A 26,543-nucleotide genomic window follows, 5' to 3' on the forward strand; every position below is an offset into this window, starting at 1 on the left:
TTCACATAGAAATACTGGGAGAATTCCATCTATATATAAGTGAATATTATATTTTATTACAGGTTGAAATGATCATTGTGACTTGGGGTTGGTAACTCTGCTAAGACTAGACACCTATTTCATGTGTAGAGTTTGCCACTCTCCTCTGTTGCCCACCCATTCTCTTCACACTGACCACAATACAAAAAGTGTCAACCACAGTATAGGTCAGGCTAGGTCACTGGTGCCTGCTGCGCGCACGCTATAACATGCGCCGCGTCCCCGTTACGGCCCCCGTCTTTCCCCCATGCAGCTCCAGCACAGACAGCAGGTTTTAAGGTATGCACGTGTCGCTAAGACGCCAGACGTGCGTGCAGCAGCCACCACTGGGGACTTAGCCTTAGGCTTCACTACGTGTAACAACCCTGTCAAAGGATCCTAATGTCAATGTAAAGGAGCAGTCCCTCCTAGGACCAAAGTGAACTGGCAGTGGCATGTTCTATAGAAAGGGTGCGCAAAATTTTTGCCATGCGCCCCCCTACCTACTCCCCCCCCCCCTTACCTAGACTGCAACGTCAAATGACGCCGCGGGTCATGTCACGTCACGTTGTCATGGCACAAGCTGACTGAGTCACTGCGCGCCCCCCCCTCCCCCTCCAAAAAAATCTCGTGCCCCACAGTTTGCGCACCCCTGTTCTATAGGTTACATTTACGTTCATATGCAGATCTGAAGGAGCGGCTCAGTGAATAAAGTCGCTAACTAAAAACAATGACACTGATTTTTAATCAGGGGAAACTGGTTGAATTCCCAGTGTCTGCTCCTTGTGACCTTGGGCAAGTCACCTTAACTCCCTTTGCCTCAGGCACCAACATACACATAGATTGAAAATTCTGCAGGGCAGGGACTCAGGTCTGCAAAAAGTCTGCGTTCACTGTCGGTGCCATACAAGGAAAAAAAATAAAACATTATTATTAAATCAAACATACAAATGGTACATATATTATATTATTACATGTTGTTGTTGTTGTTTTTTTTTACTTTTAATGCCCCTATAGCAACTTGAAGGCTTTGGAGTATTTACACAATCTAATCTATGTTGTGATAACAGTGTTTGTAAACTGTTGTATATGCAGGAAGATTGTTCATCCTGATTCTCTCTTTGATCTTATGTTTCACTAGAGATGGCTCTGGAGATTAGGGAGCAGGAACAACAATTACCAGATTACGTTTGAATGTAACTGCCAGTTTCCCCCCCCCCCCCCCCGCATGTTTATTTTTTTTAAAGATGTCTTTACAATACTGTACAAATAGGGGTTTTTGCCTCCGCAGGTTTTTCCCCTGCTTGCTCATTTTTGAAACTGTGTATTTTATATATAAACCCAAAACCTAAATGGATATGGCTGCTAATCCCCTTCTCATTTAGTAATATTAGATTTTAAAAGAACTTTATCTGAGAAGATTAAGATTAGAAGATTTAGATTGTAAAATCTTTAAGGCAGGGTCTTATTATGTTATCTTTCACTGGCTACTCTTATCCTCACTGTTTGCACGTTTTGTCTCGTGCTGCCATTTTGTAATGTGCTGCGTACACCTTTTAAGCTATATGAATCAATTGAAACATACATTAAGATAAGGCATTTTTTCCCCCGTATATTGAAGTGAAACTTCTTTGCTGGCGCTTACAGGGTTTTCATGGGAAAAAATCCTTACCTTGTAACGAAAATCTGTATCGCAGGTGACATTACGCTCCTAATGGGCTCGCGCCCGTTGCAATCGCGCATGCGCACAAAACCACAATTTTAGGCCGCATGGAGGTTAAAAACACTGCCGGGTCTCACCGCACATGCACAGTGGCGACTGGACTCGCCGCACATGCGCAGTGGGAGCCAGAGTCTGCCGCACATGCGCAGTAGCGGCCGGAGTCTGGCGCACATGCGCAGTGGCGGCTGGAGTCTGGTGCACATGCGCAGTGGCGACCGGACTCGGCGCGTGGGAGACAGAGGCACCCAAAGGCACACACACAGAGGCAGGCACTCACACACACACACAGGCAGGCACACACAGGTAGGCACACACACACAGGCAGGCACACACAGAGGCAGGCACACACACACAGAGGCAGGCACTCACACACAGAGGCAGGCACACACACACAGAGGCAGGCACTCACACACACACACAGGCAGGCACACACAGGCAGGCACACACACACACACAAACACACACACACACACACACACACACACACACACACACACACTCACACAGAGGCAGGCACTCACACACAGAGACAGGCACTCACACACAGAGGCAGGCACACACACACAGAGGCAGGGACTCACAAACACAGGCAGGCACACACACATACACACAGAGGCAGGCACACACACACATACACACACACACACACACACACACACACACACACACACACACACACACACACACACACACACACACACACACACACACACACATACACACACACACACACACACACATACACAGAGGCAGGCACACACACACACACACAAACACACACACAGAGGCAGGCACTCACACACAGAGGCAGGCACTCACACACAGAGGCAGGCACTCACACACAGAGGCAGGCACTCACACACAGAGGCAGGCACACACACACATACACACAGAGGCAGGCAGGCAGGCACACACACACACACACACACAAACACACACACACACACACACACAGAGGCAGGCACACACACACACAGAGGCAGGCACTCACACACAGAGGCAGGCACTCACACACAGAGGTAGGCACTCACACACAGAGGCAGGGACTCACAAACAGAGGCACACACACAGACATACACAGAGGCAGGCACACACACACACACACACACACATATACAGAGGCAGGCACTCACACACAGAGGCAGGCACACACAAACACACACAGAGGCAGGCACACCCACACACACACACACACACACACACACACAGGCAGCCACGCACACACACACACACACACAGAGGCACCAGAGACGCACACACACACACACACACACATACACAGTCACGCACACACGCACACAGAGACAGTTGGTATAACTATATAAGTTCAAATAGCTAAAACAGAGGTGTATGCCGCGCACGCGCATTCTAAGTCAAAGTTCTTTGCGTTTTCCCACTGACCTTGTGTTTTGAATTTTAATAAAAAATATCACCATCACAAATAAAATATCTGTGACAAAACAGTCTACATGGAAAACATAGCTGTGCTGCCTGGTGGAGTGGATAAAGCGAGAACCAACACCAGGAGTTGCCACGTGAATAATCTACTGCAGGCTTCGGGCCTTTTCAAATACAAATTAAAGTCAAATCAAAAACAAGTAGAATAAATAAATAAAGGTACATTTGGTAATTTGCTTTAAAGGGCATCACATGGAGGTCACTGTCAAGGTCATATTTCGATGAACTGCACCTACGAGCACGCGCAATGTAAGAAACTAACCATGGAAAATTGAAACAGACTTATTGTTATAGCAGAAGCAAACAAGTAAACATTTTACTTTCGCACGAGAATTTAATCTTTTAATGACGCTTATTATGTATTAATAAGTAGTTAAAAAAAAATTTTTTTTTAAAATCTGTGGTTTGCCTCATTATATACATTATGGGGTATATTCTCAAAGCTGTGAGATCACCAATCAGTGCGATTTGACCCGGAAGCTCCATAGACTTCAATATGGATTCAGTGTCAGATCACAGGGATGGGAGATCCTTGGAGCTTAGAGAATTTCTCCCTGTGCATTAACCCCTTCATGTCTGAGACGTCTGTAAAGGACTACTGAGTAAGTAAAAAGTAGGGCAGCGAATCATGAAATAAAACATTCATTTGTGACAAACAGCATAAGGATAAATCTCCTTTTTACACAATTCGCACAGAATGTCAAGTACTGCACAACATTTCGTGAATTCCTTAACTGATTAAACTTGCTAAACCGAGCGGAAAGGGACTTATTAAGTAAGCTATTCCCTCTTTAATTTAACGTTCATTCACAACCAGCCAAATAAAGTGAAGCCAGGGTAGTTTAAAATATAATCCCCGTGGCTGCAAAAATAGCCATGATTAGCAACGCTGATTTGCAATTCAGTACCGACCACAAAATATTCTGCGCTAAGTGATAAATATTTATTCTGGAGCAGTAATATTTAGGCTCATGTCACAAAAGCAAAGCAAGAGAAGTTTTCCTCATTCCGATGACACATTTTCAGCCGCACTCCTCTCCCCCTCCTTTTCTCCCTCGTCCTCTCTCCTGCTTCTCATCTTTAAACACCCATTCCCTCTATCTCTTTACCCCCTCTCTTGTTTTCCCTCGTCATCCTCTCTCTCTCCCTCTCCTCTCTCTCCATTTCTTTATTCCCTTTTCCACCTCATCCACCTTTTCAATCTCCTTTTAGCCCCCCCTTTCTCTCTCCCCTCACTCTTTTCTCCTTCTCCCTTCAGCCATCCTTCCCCCTCCTCTTTCTTTTCTTCTCTCACTGCCATTCTTCTTTTTCTCTCTTGTCTTCTCTTTCCCTCCACAAACTTTGCTCCCTGTCTCTCTTCCCCTCCTTATTTAACCCCCCCCCCCATTCCCAGCCTCAACTCTGCCCATTGAAGCAGCACGGGCTCCGCCCACTCCTGCCCTCATCCAATCCGCATCCAGCATTCCCCTCAGCCTCACAAGATGGGCTCCAGCTTTGGCTACCTCTGGTGGTTACCATGGTGACCCTGGGACATGTGTGGACAGGGTGCTGCAGCCAGGGAGAGAAGTGCTGTGCTGATCTGAGTGTGCCACGAGGGTCTCCCTGCTCATGTTATATATACACACATCATGTCATTGATACAGCACCCTATATAAAACACACACATAATGATATATTTTCATATGTAGCACAGAGACTGCACACAGCACATGGCACAAATTAAAAATAGAATACAGGGAATGATAATACAATAAATGCAACAAATATTATACACAATACATATACATACACACATATATCTGTTTATATTCGTGGACGTTTTATAATCTACTTTTATCAGACACACAAACAGTTAAATACATGTGTATTATGGATGTGAATTGATGTTACAGCCAAATTATTTTGGGACAGTAGAACGCCACACAAACATAATATATACATATATATAAAAGAAAGTTAAAAAGAATCATACAAGATCTACTGCTGTTCGTACAGATGATGTACAGATGATGGCTGTAGGTAAGTGACCTGGCGCCTCATGTCTGTGATTAAACTCCCCCGTCTGCGCTGATAAAGATAGTGCAGAACCCAGCGTTTGTATGACATCCTGAATGTAGTAGCCTTGCACCGACCGATCAGAGAGGTTTGACATGGTAATGAAGGAGATATCTTCATTGTCCATAGGCAAGCATTAGGGACAGGGAACTTTAAGCAGGGAGAAAGTGTGTACATATAGCATGTGTTGGATAAACATCGAGTGTCCCTTATGGTTCAGGTCACCATGTCAGCTTCCTGTAACCTCGATCCAGTTGCTTTGTTTTCTAGTTCCAAAACCTCAAGGAAAAACAAAATGGGCTCTCCTTGCATTTATGGACGTAGAGCAGGAATTTGTGGTGCAAGTTTGTTGTACCATTGACAGCACTTTACAAAAATAGAGATTAATATGAATTATTTACCTTGCCTGAATCTGCGGCTCTTTCTGAGCCTATCAGTGGCCTCCAACCTCCATGGGCCTGACGGTTCCCAGTAATGAAGTGGCAACTTTCTATTGGCCGCGGGAGCGATCCCATATCCCTTGGCAAGAATACTTGTCGGGTGGACATAACCCATCATATGTCCCTGGGGGTGTGAGGACGCCCACGGACCATGGAGCACCTCCGTAGGACCCCTCGGATCAGGTTAGGATAAAATGGGAAAACAAAGTTTCAAATAATGAGCAGCGTGGATTGCTGCTTTAATATCAGCGTTTCCATGGAACAATTATAATTGATGTGGGAGTTATGTATGGCCTCTAATGCTTCCTTTCTTCTATGAGTAAGACCCATTCAAAGTCCTGAATAATAAATAAGCATTGGACAATCTGCCGTGTGCTTCAGCCTACATCCCCAGCCCCACCCCCCCCATCTAAGGCCTCGCTCAAACAGGGCGCGTTGCGATGTGCGCGCACGTCCGTCTTAAATTTGGGTTGTGCGGTGGGAGTTTTCAAACTGAAAACTGCACCGGCGGCAAAGTGCAGCGTTGTCGCTGCGACATTTTGCTGGCACAACCCAAATTGAAATTTGGGGCTACAGTCGCGTGATACAGCCAATAAAGGCGAACCAGCTCCGTCACGCGTTCGTTACACGCCCCCAAACGCCACGATCTGGCTCCTGCAGTTTGAGCACAGATCGCTGGTCTGCAGGAGCGAGCGGCGGGGGCGCGAACGCTTGCAAGTAGGCGTAGCGCCCTGTCTGAGCGAGCCCTAAATATACACTGTGTTCAGAAAAAGGGTCCCCTTTCATTTTTTCGGCATATCTTGCGGAAAAATCTCTATGTTTTCATGAAAATGTGAGCAGTTCTAGGTCTATCAAGATGACCTCATCACGTGCATAGTTACAAAATGGCGTTTAACGACGATGATAAGCGTGTTATAAAATGCTTGAGACATAGCAAGAATAATGGTCCAAAACGCTTACTCAAAATGTTTCCTGATTAAAGGATGGTTGCGAGGACAGCAAAAACTAATTGGTAAAACAATGAATTGTTCAGGAGTGGGAGCAGCTGGATGAACGAGTTGTATTGTATTTGTATGTCTTTATTTATATAGCGCCATAAATGTACATAGCGCTTCACAGTAGTAATACATATCATATAAATAACAAATAATATAAATAACAGATCATGGGAATAAGTGCTTCAGACAAACTGTAAAAGTAACATTAAGGAAGAGGAGTCCCTGCTCCGAGGAGCTTACAATCTAATTGGTAGGTAGAACGTACAGAGACAGTAGGAGGGAATTCTAGTAGGTGCGTCTGCAGGGGGCCAAGCTTTATGTATCACTAGCTGATATACCCGGCGTTGCCCGGGCGTGGAAGGGCAGGGAGCATGGAGTGGAAGGGCAGGGGGGGGGAAGGGGCGTCGAAGGGCGGGGGGGAGGGGCGTCGAAGGGCGGGGGGGGAATGGCGTCGAAGGGCGGGGGGGGGCCAAGGGGCGTAGAAGGGTGGGGAGGGCAAAGGGCAGGGGGGCAAACGGCAGGGAGGGGCGGGCGGGCAAACGGCAGGGAGGGGCAGGGGGGGCAAAGAGCAGGGAGGGGCGGGGGGGGGCAAAGGGCAGGGAGGGGCGGGGGTTCAAAGGGCAGGGGAGGGAGGGGAGGGCAGGGGGCAAAGGGCAGGGGGAGGGGGGAGGGAGGGCAAAGGGCATGTGGGTAGGGGGGGCAGGGGGCAAAGAGCAGGGGGGGCAGGGGGCAAAGGGCTGGGGGGGCAGGGGGCAAAGGGCTGGGGGAGGGAGGGCAGGGGGCAAAGGCCAGGGGGAGGGAGGGCAGGGGGCAAAGGGCAGGGGGAGGGAGGGCAGGGGGCAAAGGGCAGGGGGAGGGAGGGCAGGGGGCAAAGGTCAGGGGGAGGGGGGGCAAAGGGCAGGTGGGTAGGGGGGGCAAAGGGCAGGGTGGGCAGGGGGCAATCGGAAGCCAGGTGAGGGATTTCAGGAGGGGAGATGCTGAGACAGATTTAGGAAAGAGTAGAGTGATTCTGGCAACAGCGTTTAGGATAGATTGTAGGGGAGACAGGTGAGAGGCAGGAAGGCCGGACAGCAGGAGGTTGCAGTAATCGAGACGTGAGAGAATGAGGGCCTGAGTCAGAGTTTTAGCAGTTGAGTAACAGAGGAAAGGGCGTATCTTTGTGATATTGCGGAGGAAAAAGCGACAAGTTTTAGAAACGTTTTGAATATGAGAGGAGAATGAGAGAGAGGAATCAAGTGTAACCCCTAGGCAGCGTGCTTGGGCTACTGGGTGAATGATCGTATTTCCAATAGCAATGTGGAAGGAGGTAGTAGGGTCAGGTTTGGGAGGAAGTATAAGGAGCTCTGTTTTTGCCATGTTAAGTTTCAGTCGGCGGATGGCCATCCAGGATGATATTCCAGAGAGGCATTCAGAAACTTTGGTCTGTATAGCAGGTGTTAGGTCAGGGGTTGAAAGGTAAATTTGTGTGTCGTCAGCATAGAGGTGATATTTAAACCCAAAAGATGTGATTAGGTCACCTAGAGAGAGTGTGTAAGGAGAAAAGAGAAGGGGTCCCAGGAGAGAGCCCTGGGGTACCCCCACAGAGAGATCAATAGAGGAGGAGGAGGTGTTAGCAGAAGAGACACTGAAAGTATGATGGGAGAGATAAGAGGAGATCCAGGATAAAGCTTTATTCCGAATACCAAGAGTATGGAGAATGTGAAGGAGAAGAGGGTGGTCCACAGTGTCGAATGCTGCAGAGAGGTCGAGTAATATGAGCAGAGTGTAATGACCTCAGTCTTTGGCAGCATGGAGGTCGTCAGTTATTTTAGTGAGGGCTGTTTCAGTAGCGTTATCAATTATGCAATCAGTTGCGATCTTGTCTTTGGGCATGCGTTTCAGCAGGAGGAGGACATTTTAAATACACACTTTGAACTTTAACTTTATAGTAATCTTAGTGTTTTAGATTAGATTACAACCATTTATAACACAGGGCTTTCTGGTCTGCAGACCAGGTTCCGGAAGTGAGGAGAAAGCTGGTGTGATAGAGGGCCAATGAGCTTCCTCTTTCATGCTGCCTCCCGCAAATGACCACAGCAGAAGCTCTCACAAAGCTTGCCGGACCAATAGGAGGGGGGGAGAGATAGTGTGTGAGGGGGAGAGGGATATGCAGAGTGGGAGGGCGGGAGATATGAAGAGTGGAAGGGCGGGAGATATGAAGAGTGGGGGGATATGAAGAGTGGGGGATATATGAAGGGTGTGAGGGGGGAGATTTGAAGAGTGAGGGATGGAAGATATGAAGTTTGTGGAAGAGGGGTAAGAGTGGGAGGTGGGGAGAGAAATAGAAGGTGGGGAAGTGAGGGAGAAAGAGAGGGGTAAGAGTGATCTTAATGCTGACATCAAGGATATATCTATGTTTTATATACATGTAGCCCAGGTCCCCCTCTGGGCTCCCCTTTTAGTCCCCCTCAACTCCGCTCACCTCTGCTGCAGACGGGAGCGCGGCGGGTAGCGTGGGTGCCAGCGGGGGCGTGCACACGCCTCCGGGGAGTGTGGGGAGGAAGTAAGTGGTGTCAGCGTTTCGGGGAGGTGAGCAGATCGCCGGCAGCTCCCGTTGCAGGGCGCCACCATTTTCTATGTGACCGCTCATGCGCAGGACAGTTCGTGCATGCGCAGTGAGTTCCTATAGCTGGCGGCCATTGCCAGAGGATCGCGCATGCGCAGTATATGTGCACGAGCGTGACCATTATTTGACAGGGCTCTGCGGGGACTACAAGCCCCACAATGCACTGGGGCTTGAGATCAGGTGGCCCAGAGCAGCCAATAGGGCTGTAGGATTCCCTGCACAGAATTAGATAAATTTTGCGTGTAAAGACACGCCAGGCAGTCAGAGCTGGGACAAGAAAGGGGTAGGTTATGTGTGCAGGTGTCTGCACCTGCAGTAGGCCAGATACCCCCTATTAGGCCCCAGCTAGGCTCCGACTCCCCTCAGCTTGTGGTTGTTGCAGGGACAGGCCCATAGATAGGGACACTGCCTCCTGTAGCATAATAGTGAGGGACACAGCCAGGACACACTGCATCCTGGCAGCCAGTGGTCTGGACCTCCATCAAAGGACACTCTTCATGTTGACACCATCCAAACGGGACACCACCCAATGTAGAGGCGGAGGCTTCGCGGTTCAGCACTTCGGATTCCTGGATTCCATCTTCATCTGCATGCCCGGGTGTGGACACACTCGGCAGGTACCCAACTCACCAGTGCACCAACTCAACACTTTAGTGGGACAGCGCTGTCTCACACATTTGGGTGGGTTGGCTCTTGGGGGACAATGGGACGGTCCGGTGCATGAGGCACCTCAGCATATTGGGGCAAACTCCACAGGGGTATGGACACGGTATTGGGAAGGCACGGTGAGGGGTTAAGGCCTTGTGAGGTCTGTGAGGGTGTATATAATTAACCGTATTGTTTATGCTGTGTATAGTAAACTGTTATGCTTTACACATGTGCATTCTTTATTGTCCTGTAATGGGTCATTACACACAGTAGAATCCCATTACAGGTGGTGGCACTACCAAACGATCACTCAGGTATACCCCAGGTTCCCAGTATCGGAGACTCAGCTCTCCTGTACGCCACAGGTATAGCACCACACATATACCGTAACCACACATCTCCCAGGGGGTGGGGGAAAGTGCGCTACATACATATTTTTAAAATGTATGGTACGTAGGACCTGAATGACGTACAATTAAATCTAATCAGGCCCCCTGATATGAAATACGTTTGACACCCCTAGTTTAACACCGTTATGTGCTACCGAGAAAAAACTCCTCTATTTCTTGTACAATGAACATGAACCTACCGCAGTGTATCTGGTACTTGTTGGCCTAATACTGTGACATCAATTTAGTTAACATCAGTTGATTGTCTACATTGTGCTTCTTTTAAAGTGTTAATCTACATAACAGATTTGCAATTCTTAACATTTTTATGGGGATTGAGCATGAAATATATAAGATATGAAGAAAACCATGGTATGTATATACATATATATACACACACCTTCCTTCAACTTTTTCTCTTACCTTCTCCTCCTGCTCCTGATTTCCGTCTGCATCTTCTTGCGTCGACGTCACATGGAGTCATGTTGCCAGGACAATGTGATGCCGCGATGCCAAGGGCGCGTGTTGCCATGAGAACACGGCATCACATGACGCCACAACAACCTGACGGAGATGAGGACAAAACAAGCACTGTATATACCCTATTATATGTGTATACTGTATATTATAATCAGTGCATGTGTTGTTTTTACTGGTTTAGTCAGCAAGTTTAATGTTTCATTTATTCTCATGTAACTTTGACATTGCCAGCGAGTTCATTATTTGTTATTCCTTATGGCTTTGGTGAATGCCACTCTAGGAACTAAGGGGATAATCCGTGTTGATAGCCGTTTGCGGGAGACTGGCATAAGAGGCGGAGGACATGTGTCGGGAAAGGAGCTTTGCAAATAATATAATGAACTAGAAGGGATTTAAAGGCAGCAAAGCTGTTTGTTTGTGGCAGATTTGACTTGAGCGCTCATGTTCTGTATTAGTGAGAGACAAGATTTAGTGCATTTGCTTTTTTGTGACTTGACTGCACAACTGAGATCTGTGTTTTACTGTTTGGACTTTATGGCTGGGGTTATTTCTAGGACTAACGCCATTTCATTTGTTTTCAAGAGACTCATATTCAATTTTAACTCTCTTTTATATCTGCCTAAGTCGCAACATGATGAATTTTAATTCATTAATGGAATTAAGTAATTGAATGAATTAGTTTAGATATGAGAGAAGCTAGTTTTGTAAGGTTATTATCCTTTTTTTTATTTTTTATTTATGTAGCCAGGTCCCCCTCTGCATTTCGGCCCCCCCCCCCCGTCACCTTGGTGGTGATCGCGGGTGCCGCCGAACACAGTGACGGACCCGTCGGCTGACCGCAGGAGTAGGGGGCGAACGGAGCATGTGTGGGTGGTTGCTGGGGGGCTGGTGCGGTGTCGCGGCGGTGATTGCGTAGCCAGGTACTCCCGACGGCTCCCGTTGCAGGGCGCCGCCATTTTCTATTGCCTGGCGCATGCGCAGTTAGGGCAGAAGTGCGGAGGCCCTCGGATAGCTTGCGCATGCGCAGTTGTAGCGTGCGAACCCACACCAATCAGGAGAGGGCTCTAAGCAGGGACTACAAGTCCCATTAGCCTTAGGGGACCCCACGTGATGCCAGGGAGCCAATAGGGCTGCAGTATCGATGCATAACCACGCATGTGTGGGTGGTTGCTGGGGGGCTGGTGCGGTGTCGCGGCGGTGATCGCGTAGCCAGGTACTCCCGACGGCTCCCGTTGCAGGGCGCCGCCATTTTCTATTGCCTGGCGCATGCGCAGTTAGGGCAGAAGTGCGGAGGCCCTCGGATAGCTTGCGCATGCGCAGTTGTAGCGTGCGAACCCACACCAATCAGGAGAGGGCTCTAAGCAGGGACTACAAGTCCCATTAGCCTTAGGGGACCCCACGTGATGCCAGGGAGCCAATAGGGCTGCAGTATCGATGCATAACCACGCATGTGTGGGTGGTTGCTGGGGGGCTGGTGCGGTGTCGCGGCGGTGATCGCGTAGCCAGGTACTCCCGACGGCTCCCGTTGCAGGGCGCCGCCATTTTCTATTGCCTGGCGCATGCGCAGTTAGGGCAGAAGTGCGGAGGCCCTCGGATAGCTTGCGCATGCGCAGTTGTAGCGCGCGAACCCACACCAATCAGGAGAGGGCTCTAAGCAGGGACTACAAGTCCCATTAGCCTTAGGGGACCCCACGTGATGCCAGGGAGCCAATAGGGCTGCAGTATCTCCCTGCTCACAGGGATTGATACATTTCGCGCGCTGGGAGACGTCAGTCGGCGCCAGTAGAGGCTAGGGGAAAGAGGTGAGGGTGCAGGGGTCAGTGACCCACTGCACTAGGCCAGCAGCCCCCTAGGCCCCAGTTAACCCTGAGCCACTCAGTAGTTTGTGGTGCTTCAGGGACAGGCCCCAGGTTAGGGACCCTGCCCCTTAGCTATTACAGTGTCAGTTAGGGACACAGCGGACGCTGCGCTTCCCACCAAGAGGCTTGGGATCAAGCCTACTCCGCCGACAGAGCGGAACTGTACCCAGGGTGGACAGCCCTGACCGATCAACCCGCTGGAGGAACCGGACGTTGCCAGGAGGTCGCCGGATCCTTTTCGAAGATCCTTTGAGCGCCCAGGTGCCGTCGTACTGGGCAGGTATTGTTACACACATGCACCACCTACAGAATACTCACACATAGTGGCAGCGCTGACCACGGGACAAGGGTTACTGTGGACACGGTGTTGGGGTACACGGTGGTCGGCAAGGGGTATACACTCAGAAGTGGGAGTGAATGACATTGGGACTTTAGAGTATAAGATTATTATATGCATATCAGTAAAGGTTATTCTTGTTTATTCATAACAAGTGTGTGTCATTGGTTTGAGTCCTGTGAGGGACCCCTCCCGCAATGTCGGGATCCCTCCCAGGTGGAGGCGTTGCACCACGAGATAGTGTTATATATATGTACCCCAGGCTCCCCGAGCGGAGGCTTAGGCTCCTGAGAGACACACAGGTAAAATACAGTATCAGTAGCGTCTGTGTTCACAGGGAACACCCGTTATATTTATTTATTTGGGATTTTTATGTTGGGTTGCAAAAACAAGCAATGTAAGGAAAAGTGGCTCAGCCGAAGAGTCACAAAATTGACATGTTAGAAGGTTTACCTGCATTATAATATGACATATCTCAGTCCCACAAATGTGCAGATATTTTACCTTTTGTTTCCACATTGTCCCACATTCCCTCTAGACTGTAAGTTCCCAAGAGCAGGGCTCTCATTACCTTCTGCATCGGTGTGTGCATGTTTCTCCTTATTTGTATGTCATTCTGTTTATGTAGTACTAGCTGAGAGACCCGGCGTTGCCCGGGATGTAAATGCGTAATAGATTGTATTATTTATAAATCGTGGAACAATAGGTGACTATTTGTTGTAAAGGTTGGATAATAATGTTGAAAAGAAAGATGGAATAAAATGTAATATGATGTTGTTTAAAAATGGTTTATTGTAAACACACCACAGTACAATGTATATTTTGGTGACATAACAGATGTAAAAATGTGAGGCGTGTGTCCTGCTAGGGTGTGAGGCGGCGGGTGGCACATGGGTTGTGAGTGCTGTCTGTGAGTGGGGGTCCTGCTAGGGTGTGAGGCGGTGGGTTAGTGATGTCGGTGCGTAGGGGCGGGAGGCAGCAGGTGTGTGGCGGCAGGTATGTGTCGAGTGTGGCGGGTGTCTGTTGAGTGCGTGCAGCGGCTGTGAGGCGGTGGGTGAAAGGCAGAGGTGGCCGGAGTAAGGGCGGGTGAAAGGCAGATGCGGGAAGGCGGGGGTGGGGAGGCGGGAAGGCGGGCAGGAAGGCGAAGGGCGGCGGGAAGGGGAGGAGGGGGTGGTGGAGGGGGGCAAGTGGTGGAGGAGGGGGGAAGGGTTGGAGGAGGGGGGGAAGGGGTGGGAGGGGGGAAGGGGTAGGAGGGGGGAAGGGGGTGGGAGGGGGAAAGGGGAGCGGGGGGGAAAGGGGAGCGGGGGGGGAAAGGGGAGCGGAGGGGGGGGGGAAAGGGGAGCGGAGGGGGGGGGGAAAGGGGAACGGAGGGGGGGGGAAAGGGAAGCGGAGGGGGGGGAAGGGGAGCGGAGGGGGGGGGAAAGGGGAGCGGAGGGGGGGAAAGGGGAGCGGAGGGGGGGGAAAGGGGAGCGGAGGGGGGGAAAGGGGAGCGGAGGGGGGGGGAAAGGCAGATGCGGGAAGGCGGGGGTGGGGAGGCGGGAAGGCGGGCAGGAAGGCGAAGGGCGGCGGGAAGGGGAGGAGGGGGTGGAGGAGGGGGGAAGGGTTGGAGGAGGGTGGGAGGGGGGAAGGGGTGGGAGGGGGGGAGGGGGAAAGGGGAGCGGGGGGGAAGGGGAGCGGAGGGGGGGGGGGGGAAAGGGGAGCGGGGGGGAAGGGGAGTGGGGGAAAGGGGAATGGGGGGGGAAAGGGGAGTGGAGGGGGGGTGGAGAGCAGGGGGCATATGTATTGTCATAATTTATGTATCCGCATGCCCCCCCCCCCGGGCGTCCGTCCCCCCGCTGGCCGCTCCCCCTTCTTGGTTCCCCGTGACTCGGGGCTCGCCCCCCCCCCCCCGTTCCCCGTGACTCAGGGCTCGCTCCCCTGTTCCCCGTGACTCGGGGTTCGCTCCCCGTGACTCGGGCTTGCTCCCCCGCTCCCCGTGACTCGGGGCTCGCTCCCCTGTGACTCGAGACTCGCTCCCCCGTTCCTCGTGACACGGGGCTCGCTCCCCCGCTCCCCGTGACTCGCTCTCCCCCGCCCCCCGGGCGACCGCTTGATCCCCCGATGTGCTGCCCGGGTGCCGGAGGCGCGTGCAGGCGGCAGGAAGCGCGTGCATGTGTGTGCCCTGTGTGTGGGCCTGTGTGGCACTGTGTGGGGCCTGGCCTGAGGCGCGAGGCTGCGCGCCTTTTATAGGTGAATTACTGGGGCCATAAGTTGAGGCGGGACGCGCAGTGGTGTGACTTACCTGGGCGGGAGGGGGGTGGTGGTGTGTGTGTGTGTGTGTGTCCCCTTTGGCCCATCATTCCGCCTCAGGCCAATGAGAGGTGTGCGGGGGCGGGCGGGCCAAGGGAGCCATCTCATTGGCCTGAGGTGGAGTGACGGGCCAAAGCTCCAATGCGATTGCTGCTAAGAACAGAGGACAGACAGACAGGCATACAGTGGTTTCAGAAATATATAGTAGATACATACTGTAACTGCACCCCTATGGCACCGCGCTGCAGAATATGTTGGCACTTTACAAATAAACAACAATCATAATAAATAATAATCATTTTATGTTCAGCCACAGTGATACAATTTTTAGGCTATCTTGAATTGTCTAGTTAGGTAAATGGCAGACTGAATGATCATTATTCTTCTATGTGTTTTTAAAATGTAGGCTAGGCAATATATCTCGGGATACTGACAGTCCCCATCATAAAATAATTGATGGTTACTATGCAGTGTTACTTCATAAGACACCTTCTGGGCCGGAAGACGTTTGTATTGACGTGTCATGGTCTGCTTTAGTTAGAGCGTGCAAACTGGACATGCAATTTTCTTTTAGTGCAATGATCCTGTACAGTAGGTCGGAAAACGTCTTTGGAATGAATTTGCCCTTTATTCAGACAATGCATTTACTTTCTTCCTTTCTTCTGCTATTAGCCGTATGTTTCATTGTCCATTTACTTCCTGTGCAAACGTTACTGTTCTGCTTTTTTCTTTTGATTGCTGTTTTGCAGTTACAGCTGTGGTACGCCACAAGGAGGGCAGTGTACAACATATTAACTGAGCAGAAAAGTGCTCTGCCATGTTGCAACCTGCTTACCATATTTAATGGCTGCTTCATAGTTTTGGATTTGCTTAATGGCTCTGAAAATGTAGGCCTAGCAGCCTAACTATGAAAAAGAAGTATAAATATCCCAGAATAAACCATGCTCCTGCTAAGGGCATACAGACACCTACTGTAAGGGGAAGATAGCAATTCAAAATAACAAGTGATTGAGGCTGAGTTACAAAAAACAGTTTTTTTGGCAAATCATAGGACTCCTTACAAAAATTATTTTACACCAGCATTACATAAAAAATAAATCAGTTTGTATCTCCAGAATCACGATAGGTTGTCATTCATTTAATGGCCAACATTAGAGTTCTTCATAGATTACATTATAGTGAACTGAGCTTTCAAAACCTCGTAGGTTTCTTCTTCAAGTGTATGCAGAAAAAAGGCTTTTGTAATTAAAAAAGTAGAAATTATATTTCATGGCTAAATTGTTTTTGTTTTTTTTTAAAGTGCAAGCTTTCAGGACCACTCAGATGCGTTCTTCAGGCATGTTACAAGAGAAGCACAATACATCAATAGACTGAAAGTACAAAGAGGTAGTGTCTCACACTGGTCTAGGACGTTTGGCTGCGACCAAATCGCCACTGCCATAGGTCGTCTTGCCACCGATCACCTTGCAGCCTCTATCAATGTCCTCAGTCAGCCACAGGGCACCTTTTGCAACCATTTATGGCATTTGTGAGCGCGTCTGTGCATATACCCAGCAGGACACATTGAAAAATTTCTCGCTGAAGGTCCTGCTGGGCACATGCACGGGGCGCCCTGAAAAATACCATCAGAGCGGTGGCTGTGCGAGGAGTCCTGCGGCTGGCTGGGAGGACATTTAAAGATGGTAGCTCCGCAAGGTGTGGCTGACCGGGAAGACATTTAAAGATGGCGGCGAAGTAACCGGCGATTGGCAATTTGGTCCCGGCCCAACTTCCATGAGGGAAAGGCAGGGGAGTTACATGGTTAGAGTGGAGGTGTGAGGTGTCTGATCATTTGGTGGTAGGAGCCTCTCAGAAGTGATCAGTGCCTGTGTATTTGGTGCATAGTTAACAGATAGAGGTAATATTTGTAATATCTCAAAATACGTGGCAGGATATTTTCATACGGGATAATGTGAAATGAATCTCTTAATATATACCTATATTTACATAAATTCATGTTGCCATGTGTTTCTGACTCCGGTGTGATGTCACGGAACGTGTCACAATGAGTGGTTTCAGGTTGCTGGTCGCTTGTAGAAGAGTAAGGGAAGTTCTGTGAATTTTTTTCCCTAGGTGTCTACTTTGTGGAGGATATGTAGGCGATCTTTGGTTATTTCTGTTAAGCTTCAGGTTGGTGATTGATTGTTCTCGATGATAACGTTGTCTAGAAAATAGATTTGCGTGGGGTCATGGCTGAGTTTAAGGTTCATGCTTGTGTGGAATGCATGACAGTTTTCATGCCATTTTATGACATCCTGTTCGCAGCCAGTCTAAATACCATACACCAGCGTTTCCCAAATGGTGGGTCGCGACCCGGCACTGGGTCACGGAAGCAAAATTGCCGGGTCGCAGCAAGGCTGGCTGCACGGCGGCCCCCCTCCCTCCTTGCGGCGGCCCGAGGTGAGGTGCGGGACAGTGCTGAAGTGGTGCAGGCTGCTATCGCTGGGGTGTCAACGGTGATTCGCTGACTCGGGCTCCTACTGCAGCCCCGCATCATGATGTTGCCGCCCATGACATGCTCCGCCCCCCCACAGGACACGATGCCCGGTATGAGGTAGGAAGTGGTAGCGGGGGCGCACCTGTGCCTCTGTTCCTGGCGCTCCCTTCCCCTCAGTCCCCTTGGTGCGGGAGATAGGCGCAGTGGTGGCTGCGCAGTCGCTGGCGGCCGAGGGAGGCGTTGTGCCGCCTGCTCGGATCGCTTGGCCTTTCCTCTCTCCCCCGCCCCCCCCCCCCCCCACCTCTCCAGTCACTCACATCCGTCGCTGCCTCTGTAATAAATTGTGTGTGTGTATCTGTGTGTGTGTATGTGTGTGTGTATGTGTGTATGTGTGTATGTGTGTATCTGTGTATGTATGTATCTGTGTGTATGTATGTATCTGTGTGTATGTGTGTATGTATGTATCTGTGTGTATGTATGTATCTGTGTGTATGTATGTATCTGTGTGTATGTATGTATCTGTGTGTGTATGGGGGAGAGAGTGTGTGTGTGTATCTGTGTGTATGTATCTGTGTGTGTGTATGTATCTGTGTGTGTATGTATCTGTGTGTGTATATATCTGTGTGTGTATATATCTGTGTGTGTATATATCTGTGTGTGTATATATCTGTGTGTGTATATATCTGTGTGTGTATATATCTGTGTGTGTATATATCTGTGTGTGTATATATCTGTGTGTGTGTATGGGGGAGAGTGTGTGTATGTATCTGTGTGTGTGTGTGTGTGTATATATGTATGTATGTATGTATCTGTGTATGTGTATGTATGTGTGTATGTGTATGTATGTATCTGTGTATGTGTATGTATCTGTGTATGTATGTATCTGTGTATGTATGTATCTGTGTATGTGTATGGATCTGTGTGTGTGTGTGTGTGTGTATCAGCCACAGCCACTGTGTGTATCAGTGGCTGTGTGTGTGTCTGTGCAGGCCAGCAGTGGCTGTGTGTGTTTGGTCTGTCTGTGTGAGTGTCTGTAGGTCAGTGACTGTGTGCGTCTGTGCAGGTCAGAGAGAGGGTGGGGGGGGGGGGAGAGAGAGAGAATAGAGGGGATTGGGAGAATATATGAAATCTGTATGGACATTCATAACGGTTTTATTTTACCTATAGACGATAAAAATTTTAGTGGGTCACGAAGGAGAAGTTCCAAAATAACCGGGTCACGGAAAAAAAAGTTTGGGAAACGCTGCCATACACTATCAGACTCTCTCTCATCTTTCAGACCTTTTAAAATCTCCCTGAAAACTCACCTCTTTAAGGTAGTCTGATACCCAGACATCCAAGTAGCCCAAATCCAGACGAGACTAGCCGTATCACTGTACTAAACACTAATCCTGGGGCATAATCCATCTCACAATGGTAAGCTCACGCGAGCAGGGCACTCAGTACCTTTTGTCTCAGTTTGTTCTTATTTCTATTGTCATTCTCGTTATTGTAAGTACAGTGCTGTTCCCCCAGTGTACCGTGCAACAGAATAGGTTGGCGCTTTATGAATAAACGCTAAATAATACCCAGCCAGAAATGCTTTCAGTTAATGTGCCTATTCCTGATGTAATATGTTGTCTTGGGTTTCCGCTTTATATATTTTCGGAAGCATATAGAGTGTCTTTTATTGATCCCCTTATGTTCTTTCATGTAAATATTAATGTGAGCTGCTTATAGCTTGCTGTAGTGTCTCTCATCAGCGAATGGTCTATGTGCTTCTTTTCATTTATAAAATGCAGGTTTTGCCTATTATTTTTACAACGAGACCCCAATTATAGTGTAAGCCAAGGGAGCGCAATCTTTTCCTTCTGTCGGTTCTCCCCCTCGCGCAACCCCCTTCTTACCTTGGCACCGGCGTGCTGACGTCGTGACGTCACATTGCCATGGCGACGCATCGCCAGAAGCCGTCTGAGCCAAGGGAAGTGAAGTTACAGAAGTCTTCTCCGCTCCCCAGGCATTTAGTTTAAATGCTTTTGGTAAGAGAGAGGGGCGCACCACCCAGTTTGCACACCCCTGGTGTAAGCTGATACCTCTGTGTGCTTGTGTGTCTAGTATGCTTCCCTTTATACTTGCAGGATTGTAGTGCATGAGGCACCCCTAACACATAAGCGCTAGTCTGATTGGAACTAACTATTGGAAATGAGTGGAGTACAAGGCGAAGTAAAATGCTTGGACGGTGCAAGAAAGATTCAAAATTGAGATGTGTAGTGTAGTAGGGATGGAGAAAAGGACATTGACAGTAACTGAGGCTCTGTTTATTATAATGAGAAGAGGATTAGTGCACGGTTAATGCTGCATTGTATTCAGTTGAATAGAAGATGAGTTGGGAACAATGTGTTACTCCACATTCACTATATTGAATATTAATGGTGTTGAAGGAGAGGGTGACTGTGTATAGTTTGCTTTAGTTTCCATTAGTTGAGTGATGATGATACACAAGATTTAGGCTGCGGCCCCGCTGGCGTTGACCGCGCTCATGCTTGAGCGGTGACATCACCAGCTCTCCAAGCATGAGCGCCGAGTGTCCTCGCTATTTCGGAGGTGCGCGAGGGGGGGCATTGCGGGCAAATTGAGCGCGCTCGAACGTGAATTTTTTTTGTTTACCCAAGCGTGGGTGAGCGTGTGTGCCTGCGCATGAGCGTGCACAGCGTGAGCGTGGATGTGACGATCCACATTGACTAAGGTAAGCGTGCCAAGCGCTAAGCGCGCTCAGCGCCAGCAGTGACTCAGCCTTAGAGACCTGTCGAGTCTCTTCCTCAAGCATGCTCTAATCATATGTATAGTACATGTGCTTGTGAGATCTTGAAGGTTGGTATACATATGAAGACAGTGCCAGACACGTATGCAGAACTGCCATGTTGGTGCATTAAAATATCACAACCTGTTATTAACCTATACTTCGAAACACATACATCTACTAGAACTTTGCACTAAACCTTTGGAGTCTATATCACTGCTCTGCAAGCTCAACAACTTTAAAGCCCTGGTTAAAGATACAACTCTCCTGGTATGGCTTAGATTGTGGTTGCAGAATATATATTTGTTCTTTGCACCAGGCTGTATCAGCAGATGTCCATGGCAGACTGGTTGACATCCCCCCCACTCAGACAGACACCAGTTTGCATGCCTGAGCGTGGGTTCACTGATAGGAGCGTTTAAGACCTCAAAGGAGCCTGAGCTACTAATGACTCGCCAAAGCCATCTGCCGATAACTGTCAAGCTAACCAGGCTACCCACGTCTCTAGATTACACAACTTTACTTTTTGGAAGAGCTGGGCAGTGTCTGCAATGTGGTGTCAGCAGGGGAAAAATATATAGAGAAAGATAAGAGCACTGATTCATGATGCCAGGCTCCCTTCCTCTTCTCTTCTCCCACACATAACCACCACTGCTGTCAAAAACTGGTTTCTAATTCAGCGCCTTCTTAGCTGGAGCCTGGACAAGCTAAACTAGCCTGCAGAGGCTTGTCTGTAACTGGCAAATGACTCTCATGGTTTGCAGAAAAATAACGCTCACACATCAGCATATCTTACTTAATGAAACCAAGTCACTTTCTTTCTGTGCCTCAGTTACCTTAATTAGATTGCCAGATTCACTGCAAAGTCATTCTGTTTACTTTGCTGTGTACAATGCTATCTGTTTTGAGTTTATAATCATAATAATTAGTCAATCAGATGTAACTAATGCGTTTTGTATAGCTTTCAAATACATAGACGAAGTGTGAGACGGCAGAGTGACAGCTAGTCTATATGATGAAGCGCACGCATTCCTCTCAAGCAAGTACCAAATGGATTAATTTGTTACCTAACTATTGACACGTCTACTGTATATGGAGTTTTGGTTTGATGGGAGGGGCACAGAAAGCTCTGAGAAACAAACTGAAATGGGATTACAGGTCAGCAGATGAAACCTGTTTTATAAAATCACTGTAGCTGCACACTGTATATTTCATAATGTGTGAACAATGTGGTATGCTAATCCTTTTCGCTGCCAGTCGGACCAGCAAAAGCCCTACATGCAGTAAAAAGGATGGTGATGTCCCTGTAAAAAAAAAAGCTGTGAGAAATAGAAAGGAAAGCAAAGCGATTTTCATATGTACTGAGCACTTTGCTTACATTTAGTTTTCTTTAGAAATCATATAACACACATTTACCTATGAGGCAGCAAATATATATTTTTTGGTCTCTGAGTGGAATTGCAGTTATCTTTATGCATGTATATCTTTATATATTATATAATATTGCGCCCACAGTGTTCTCAGCACGTTACAAAAGAGACAATACAGTAGAGGGAATTATAATACAATAAGTGCAAGAAATAAGATCAGACAATAGGGAAGGAAATCCCTGCCCCAGGGAGCTTACAATCTAAGTGGTATGTTGGGAGATTTACAGTGACAGCAGGTGAGGGAATAAGTGTGGTACATGGCAGTGCTTGGCCACAGTGGCTGGTAGGAGTGACTGTGGGACAGTAGTAATGAGTCCAGGATACTGGGATGCTTCTTTTAAGGTTTGACTTAAAGAGGCAATCCAAGCGGCACTTAAAATAAATAAATGTTTTTGTTTTAATATATTCAGCCGTTGATTACCTTTATTGACAACTAATTACCTAAGCTGCCAATCGATTCGGTCTCCTGTGATCAATCAGCAAAGTCTTTTCCTGCTTTCCAGGGTTCACTAAATGGCTGCCTTTCAGTATCAATCAATCCTTCAGCCAGTGTAACTCAGCAACTAACAGTATCTATTGTTACAGTTTATAGCTCAAACTGTTGGTAGTTTTGGCAACAAATGATGAAACAGGAAAGTGTTGGAAAGATCTTGCACTGCTGGGGAAGTGTGTTAAACCTGCTATAGAAATCAAAGGATGCTCAGTGTATTAAAACTCATTAAAAATGGCATTAAGAGTTGAATAAATGTTTTTTTTTTCAAAGATAGTAAGTATTAATAAATACCATAGAACTGATTTATTTAAAAAAAAAAAAAAAAAACATGTAGGATATTGCATAGACTGCTCCTTTAAAGGTTGGAAGGGAAGGTGCGTGGTGAATACTGAGTGTGAGTGAGTTCCATAGGTAATGGGCAGTGGGGAAAAAGGTGAGAGAGAGCAGTAGAGGTGAAAGGGGTGGAGACGAGACAGTTATGGGTGGAGCACAGGAGACGGTTTTATATCTTTATTCATGCAACTGTGTGCCATATTTACTAAGCAGGGCTATTCTTAATATAAGACCACTTCTTGCACCAAAAGACCCCATACAGCCTATTCACTTGTATGAGACCTACAGTAAGGTGTCTTCCAGCGCAGCACTCACCAGAAACCACATTGGAAGCTCTGTAATACAATATAAGAAGGATATCTCTACATTGCTGACAACGCTGTGAGAACTATACAAGACTAAAATATTATTACCGTATTGGTATTTGAAGCAGGTTACTGAATTAATTTATGGTGGAAATACTTTTTTTAATGTTCTATCTAACCAGACGTCAGCTCCGTTTCACTATTATTATTTTTAATGTTGGTAAAGTGTTGCCAATCTGCTCAGTACATATAATAAGAAGCATCAATGCCCCCATCGCATTTGCCAAACGCTGTACTTTTCTGAACACATGGTTATGTTGCTGTGAATGTTCTAGCTGATAGAAGTATGCAGAAACATATAATTTTGTTGTGGAAGAGAATGTCTGCTGGTGCTTTGTGCTGTCATGGACAATAATTATACCCCATGATCTTCCCTGGGATGAAAGAACAAGAGACTCATCTTTGCAAAGGCTCAGTGTCGACTCTTCAGTGCATGTCTATTGGGTGGCAATGTTATTTTAACCCCTGATGTATCCAAAGAGGCAAGTAAGGCTTTGCAATGTTGCAAAGCAGATTAGACCAGTGACCCTTCAAGAGACTAAAATTTAAAACCAAATGGCAGGTTTGTGTGACCTTGGGAAAGTCGATTTATCTCTGTGCCAGAGGACATGGTCCAGCAGCTCTTCTGGACAGGGATTTATGTCACTAGTTCTACCATGTGCATCTCTCCAAGCAATGTCACCATATTGAAGATTTTGTGATAATTATTAAATCATTACTAAAATGATTGGCGGCGTAGACAAAATTCACCAGAGTTGAGCTTTTAGTGCTTGGTATGCTCCTGGCTTCTTAAACCTCAACAGCAGATTAATTACCTTAAAGTATGATAGATCCGGTTTACTGGAAAACATTTCAATTTAGCAAAAAAGATATCACTCAAAGGCACCAGTGCAGCAGAAAGTGGCAATCATAGCCTGCAGCAACGTAAGGTTAGCAACTGAGAGGAGCTCATCTAAAGCACAAGGTAAAGGGGGTTATATATTAATGTCTTCTGGCTTCAAACGTGGGGCAAAAGCAGAATGGTACCAGATTTATGGAACGGAAAAGCCCAAATGATTTCAATATTAGTCGTTTTCCAAATTAGTGCCATTTTATTGCATTGGTTTTGCAAAAGTCCTTCGTGGAGAGCACTTTAGTCTATTATGTATTGTGCTATGTACAGTTTAATAAGTCGTATGCTTTTTTCAGTGTCCTCCAGGATCGCGACCACGTGGCTGGGGTAGCGACCACGTGATTATACGGGGTAGCGATCACGTGATTGTGTATTGTATAGTGTATTGTGCTATGTACAGTTTAATAAGTCGTATGCTTTTTTCAGTGTCCTCCAGGATCGCGACCACGTGGCTGGGGTAGCGACCACGTGATTATACGGGGTAGCGACCACGTGATTATACGGGGTAGCGACCACGTGATTATACGGGGTAGCGACCACGTGATTGTACGGGGGTAGCGATAAAGTGATTGTACGGGGTAGCGATAAAGTGATTGTGCGGGGTAGCGATAAAGTGATTGTGCGGGTAGCGATAAAGTGATTGTGCGGGGTAGCGATAAAGTGATTGTGCGGGGTAGCGATAAAGTGATTGTGCGGGGTAGCGATAAAGTGATTGTGCGGGGTAGCGATAAAGTGATTGTGCGGGGTAGCGACCACGTGATTGTGCGGGGTAGCGATAAAGTGATTGTGCGGGTAGCGATAAAGTGATTGTGCGGGGTAGCGATAAAGTGATTGTGCGGGGTAGCGATAAAGTGATTGTGCGGGGTAGCGATAAAGTGATTGTGCGGGGTAGCGACCACGTGCTTGTGCGGGGTAGCGACCACGTGCTTGTGCGGGGTAGCGATCACGTGATTGTGCGGTGTAGCGACCACGTGCTTGTGCGGGGTAGCGATCACGTGCTTGTGCGGGGTAGCGATCACGTGATTGTGCGGGGTAGCGATCACGTGATTGTGCGGGGTAGCGACCACGTGCTTGTGCGGGGTAGCGACCACGTGATTGTGCGGGGTAGCGATCACGTGATTGTGTGGGGTAGCGATAAAGTGATTGTGCGGGGTAGCGACCACGTGCTTGTGCGGGGTAGCGATCACGTGCTTGTGCGGGGTAGCGATCACGTGATTGTGCGGGGTAGCGATCACGTGATTGTGCGGGGTAGCGACCACGTGATTGTGCGGGGTAGCGATCACGTGATTGTGTGGGGTAGCGATCACGTGATTGTGCGGGGTAGCGACCACGTGATTGTGCGGGGTAGCGACCACGTGCTTGTGCGGGGTAGCGATAAAGTGATTGTGCGGGGTAGCGATCACGTGATTGTGCGGGGTAGCGATAAAGTGATTGTGCAGGGTAGCGATCACGTAAATGTGCGGGGTAGCGACCACGTGATTGTGCGGGGTAGCGATCACGTGATTGTGTATTGTATAGTGTATTGTGCTATGTACAGTTTAATAAGTCGTATGCTTTTTTCAGTGTCCTCCAGGATCGCGACCACGTGGCTGGGGTAGCGACCACGTGATTATACGGGGTAGCGACCACGTGATTGTACGGGGTAGCGACCACGTGATTGTGCGGGGTAGCGATAAAGTGATTGTGCGGGTAGCGATAAAGTGATTGTGCGGGGTAGCGATAAAGTGATTGTGCGGGGTAGCGATCACGTGATTGTGCGGGGTAGCGATCACGTGATTGTGCGGGGTAGCGACCACGTGATTGTGCGGGGTAGCGATCACGTGATTGTGCGGGGTAGCGATCACGTGATTGTGCGGGGTAGCGATCACGTGATTGTGCGGGGGTAGCGATCACATTATTGTGCGGGGGTAGCGATCACGTGATTGTACGTTGTAGCGATCACGTGATTGTGCGGGGTAGCGATCATGTGATTGTGCGGGGTAGCGATCACGTGATTGTGCGGGGGTAGCGATCACATTATTGTGCGGGGTAGCGATCACGTGATTGTACGTTGTAGCGATCACGTGATTGTGCGGGGTAGCGATCATGTGATTGTGCGGGGTAGCGATCACGTGATTGTGCGGGATAGCGATCATGTGATTGTGCGGGGTAGCGATAAAGTGATTGTGCGGGGTAGCGATCACGTGATTGTGCGGGGGTAGCGATCACGTGATTGTGCGGGGTAGCGATCACGTGATTGTGCGGGATAGCGATCACGTGATTGTGCGGGGTAGCGATCACGTGATTGTGCGGGGTAGCGACCACGTGATTGTACGGGGGTAGCGATCACGTGATTGTGCGGGGTAGCGATCACGTGATTGTGCGGGGTAGCGATCACGTGATTGTGCGGGGTAGCGATCACGTGATTGTGCGGGGTAGCGATAAAGTGATTGTGCGGGGTAGCGATCACGTGATTGTGCGGGGTAGCGATCACGTG

At 48.4% G+C, this 26,543-nt stretch overlaps 1 protein-coding gene across 9 annotated transcripts in view; it reads left to right on the forward strand.

Annotated features, from left to right (window-relative positions):
- Window positions 1-26,543, forward strand: part of PTPN13 (protein tyrosine phosphatase non-receptor type 13) — a 285,427-nt gene that overhangs the window by 18,321 nt on the left and 240,563 nt on the right. For 3 of the 9 annotated variants that reach the window (XM_075605854.1, XM_075605915.1, XM_075605924.1), the window contains exon 1: window positions 4,686-5,218. The exons of 2 other annotated variants lie outside the window; for them this stretch is intronic. In XM_075605854.1, the coding sequence (XP_075461969.1) occupies window positions 5,206-5,218 (13 nt within the window). In that variant the 5' untranslated portion in view covers window positions 4,686-5,205. Of the gene's footprint in view, window positions 1-4,683; window positions 5,219-26,543 lie in introns of those variants that run through there. 4 more of the 9 variants (XM_075605874.1, XM_075605845.1, XM_075605906.1 and 1 more) reach the window with 2 other exon arrangements.

Source organism: Ascaphus truei, chromosome 1, assembly GCF_040206685.1.
Source record: "Ascaphus truei isolate aAscTru1 chromosome 1, aAscTru1.hap1, whole genome shotgun sequence".
Classification (NCBI taxonomy): Eukaryota; Metazoa; Chordata; class Amphibia; order Anura; family Ascaphidae; genus Ascaphus; species Ascaphus truei.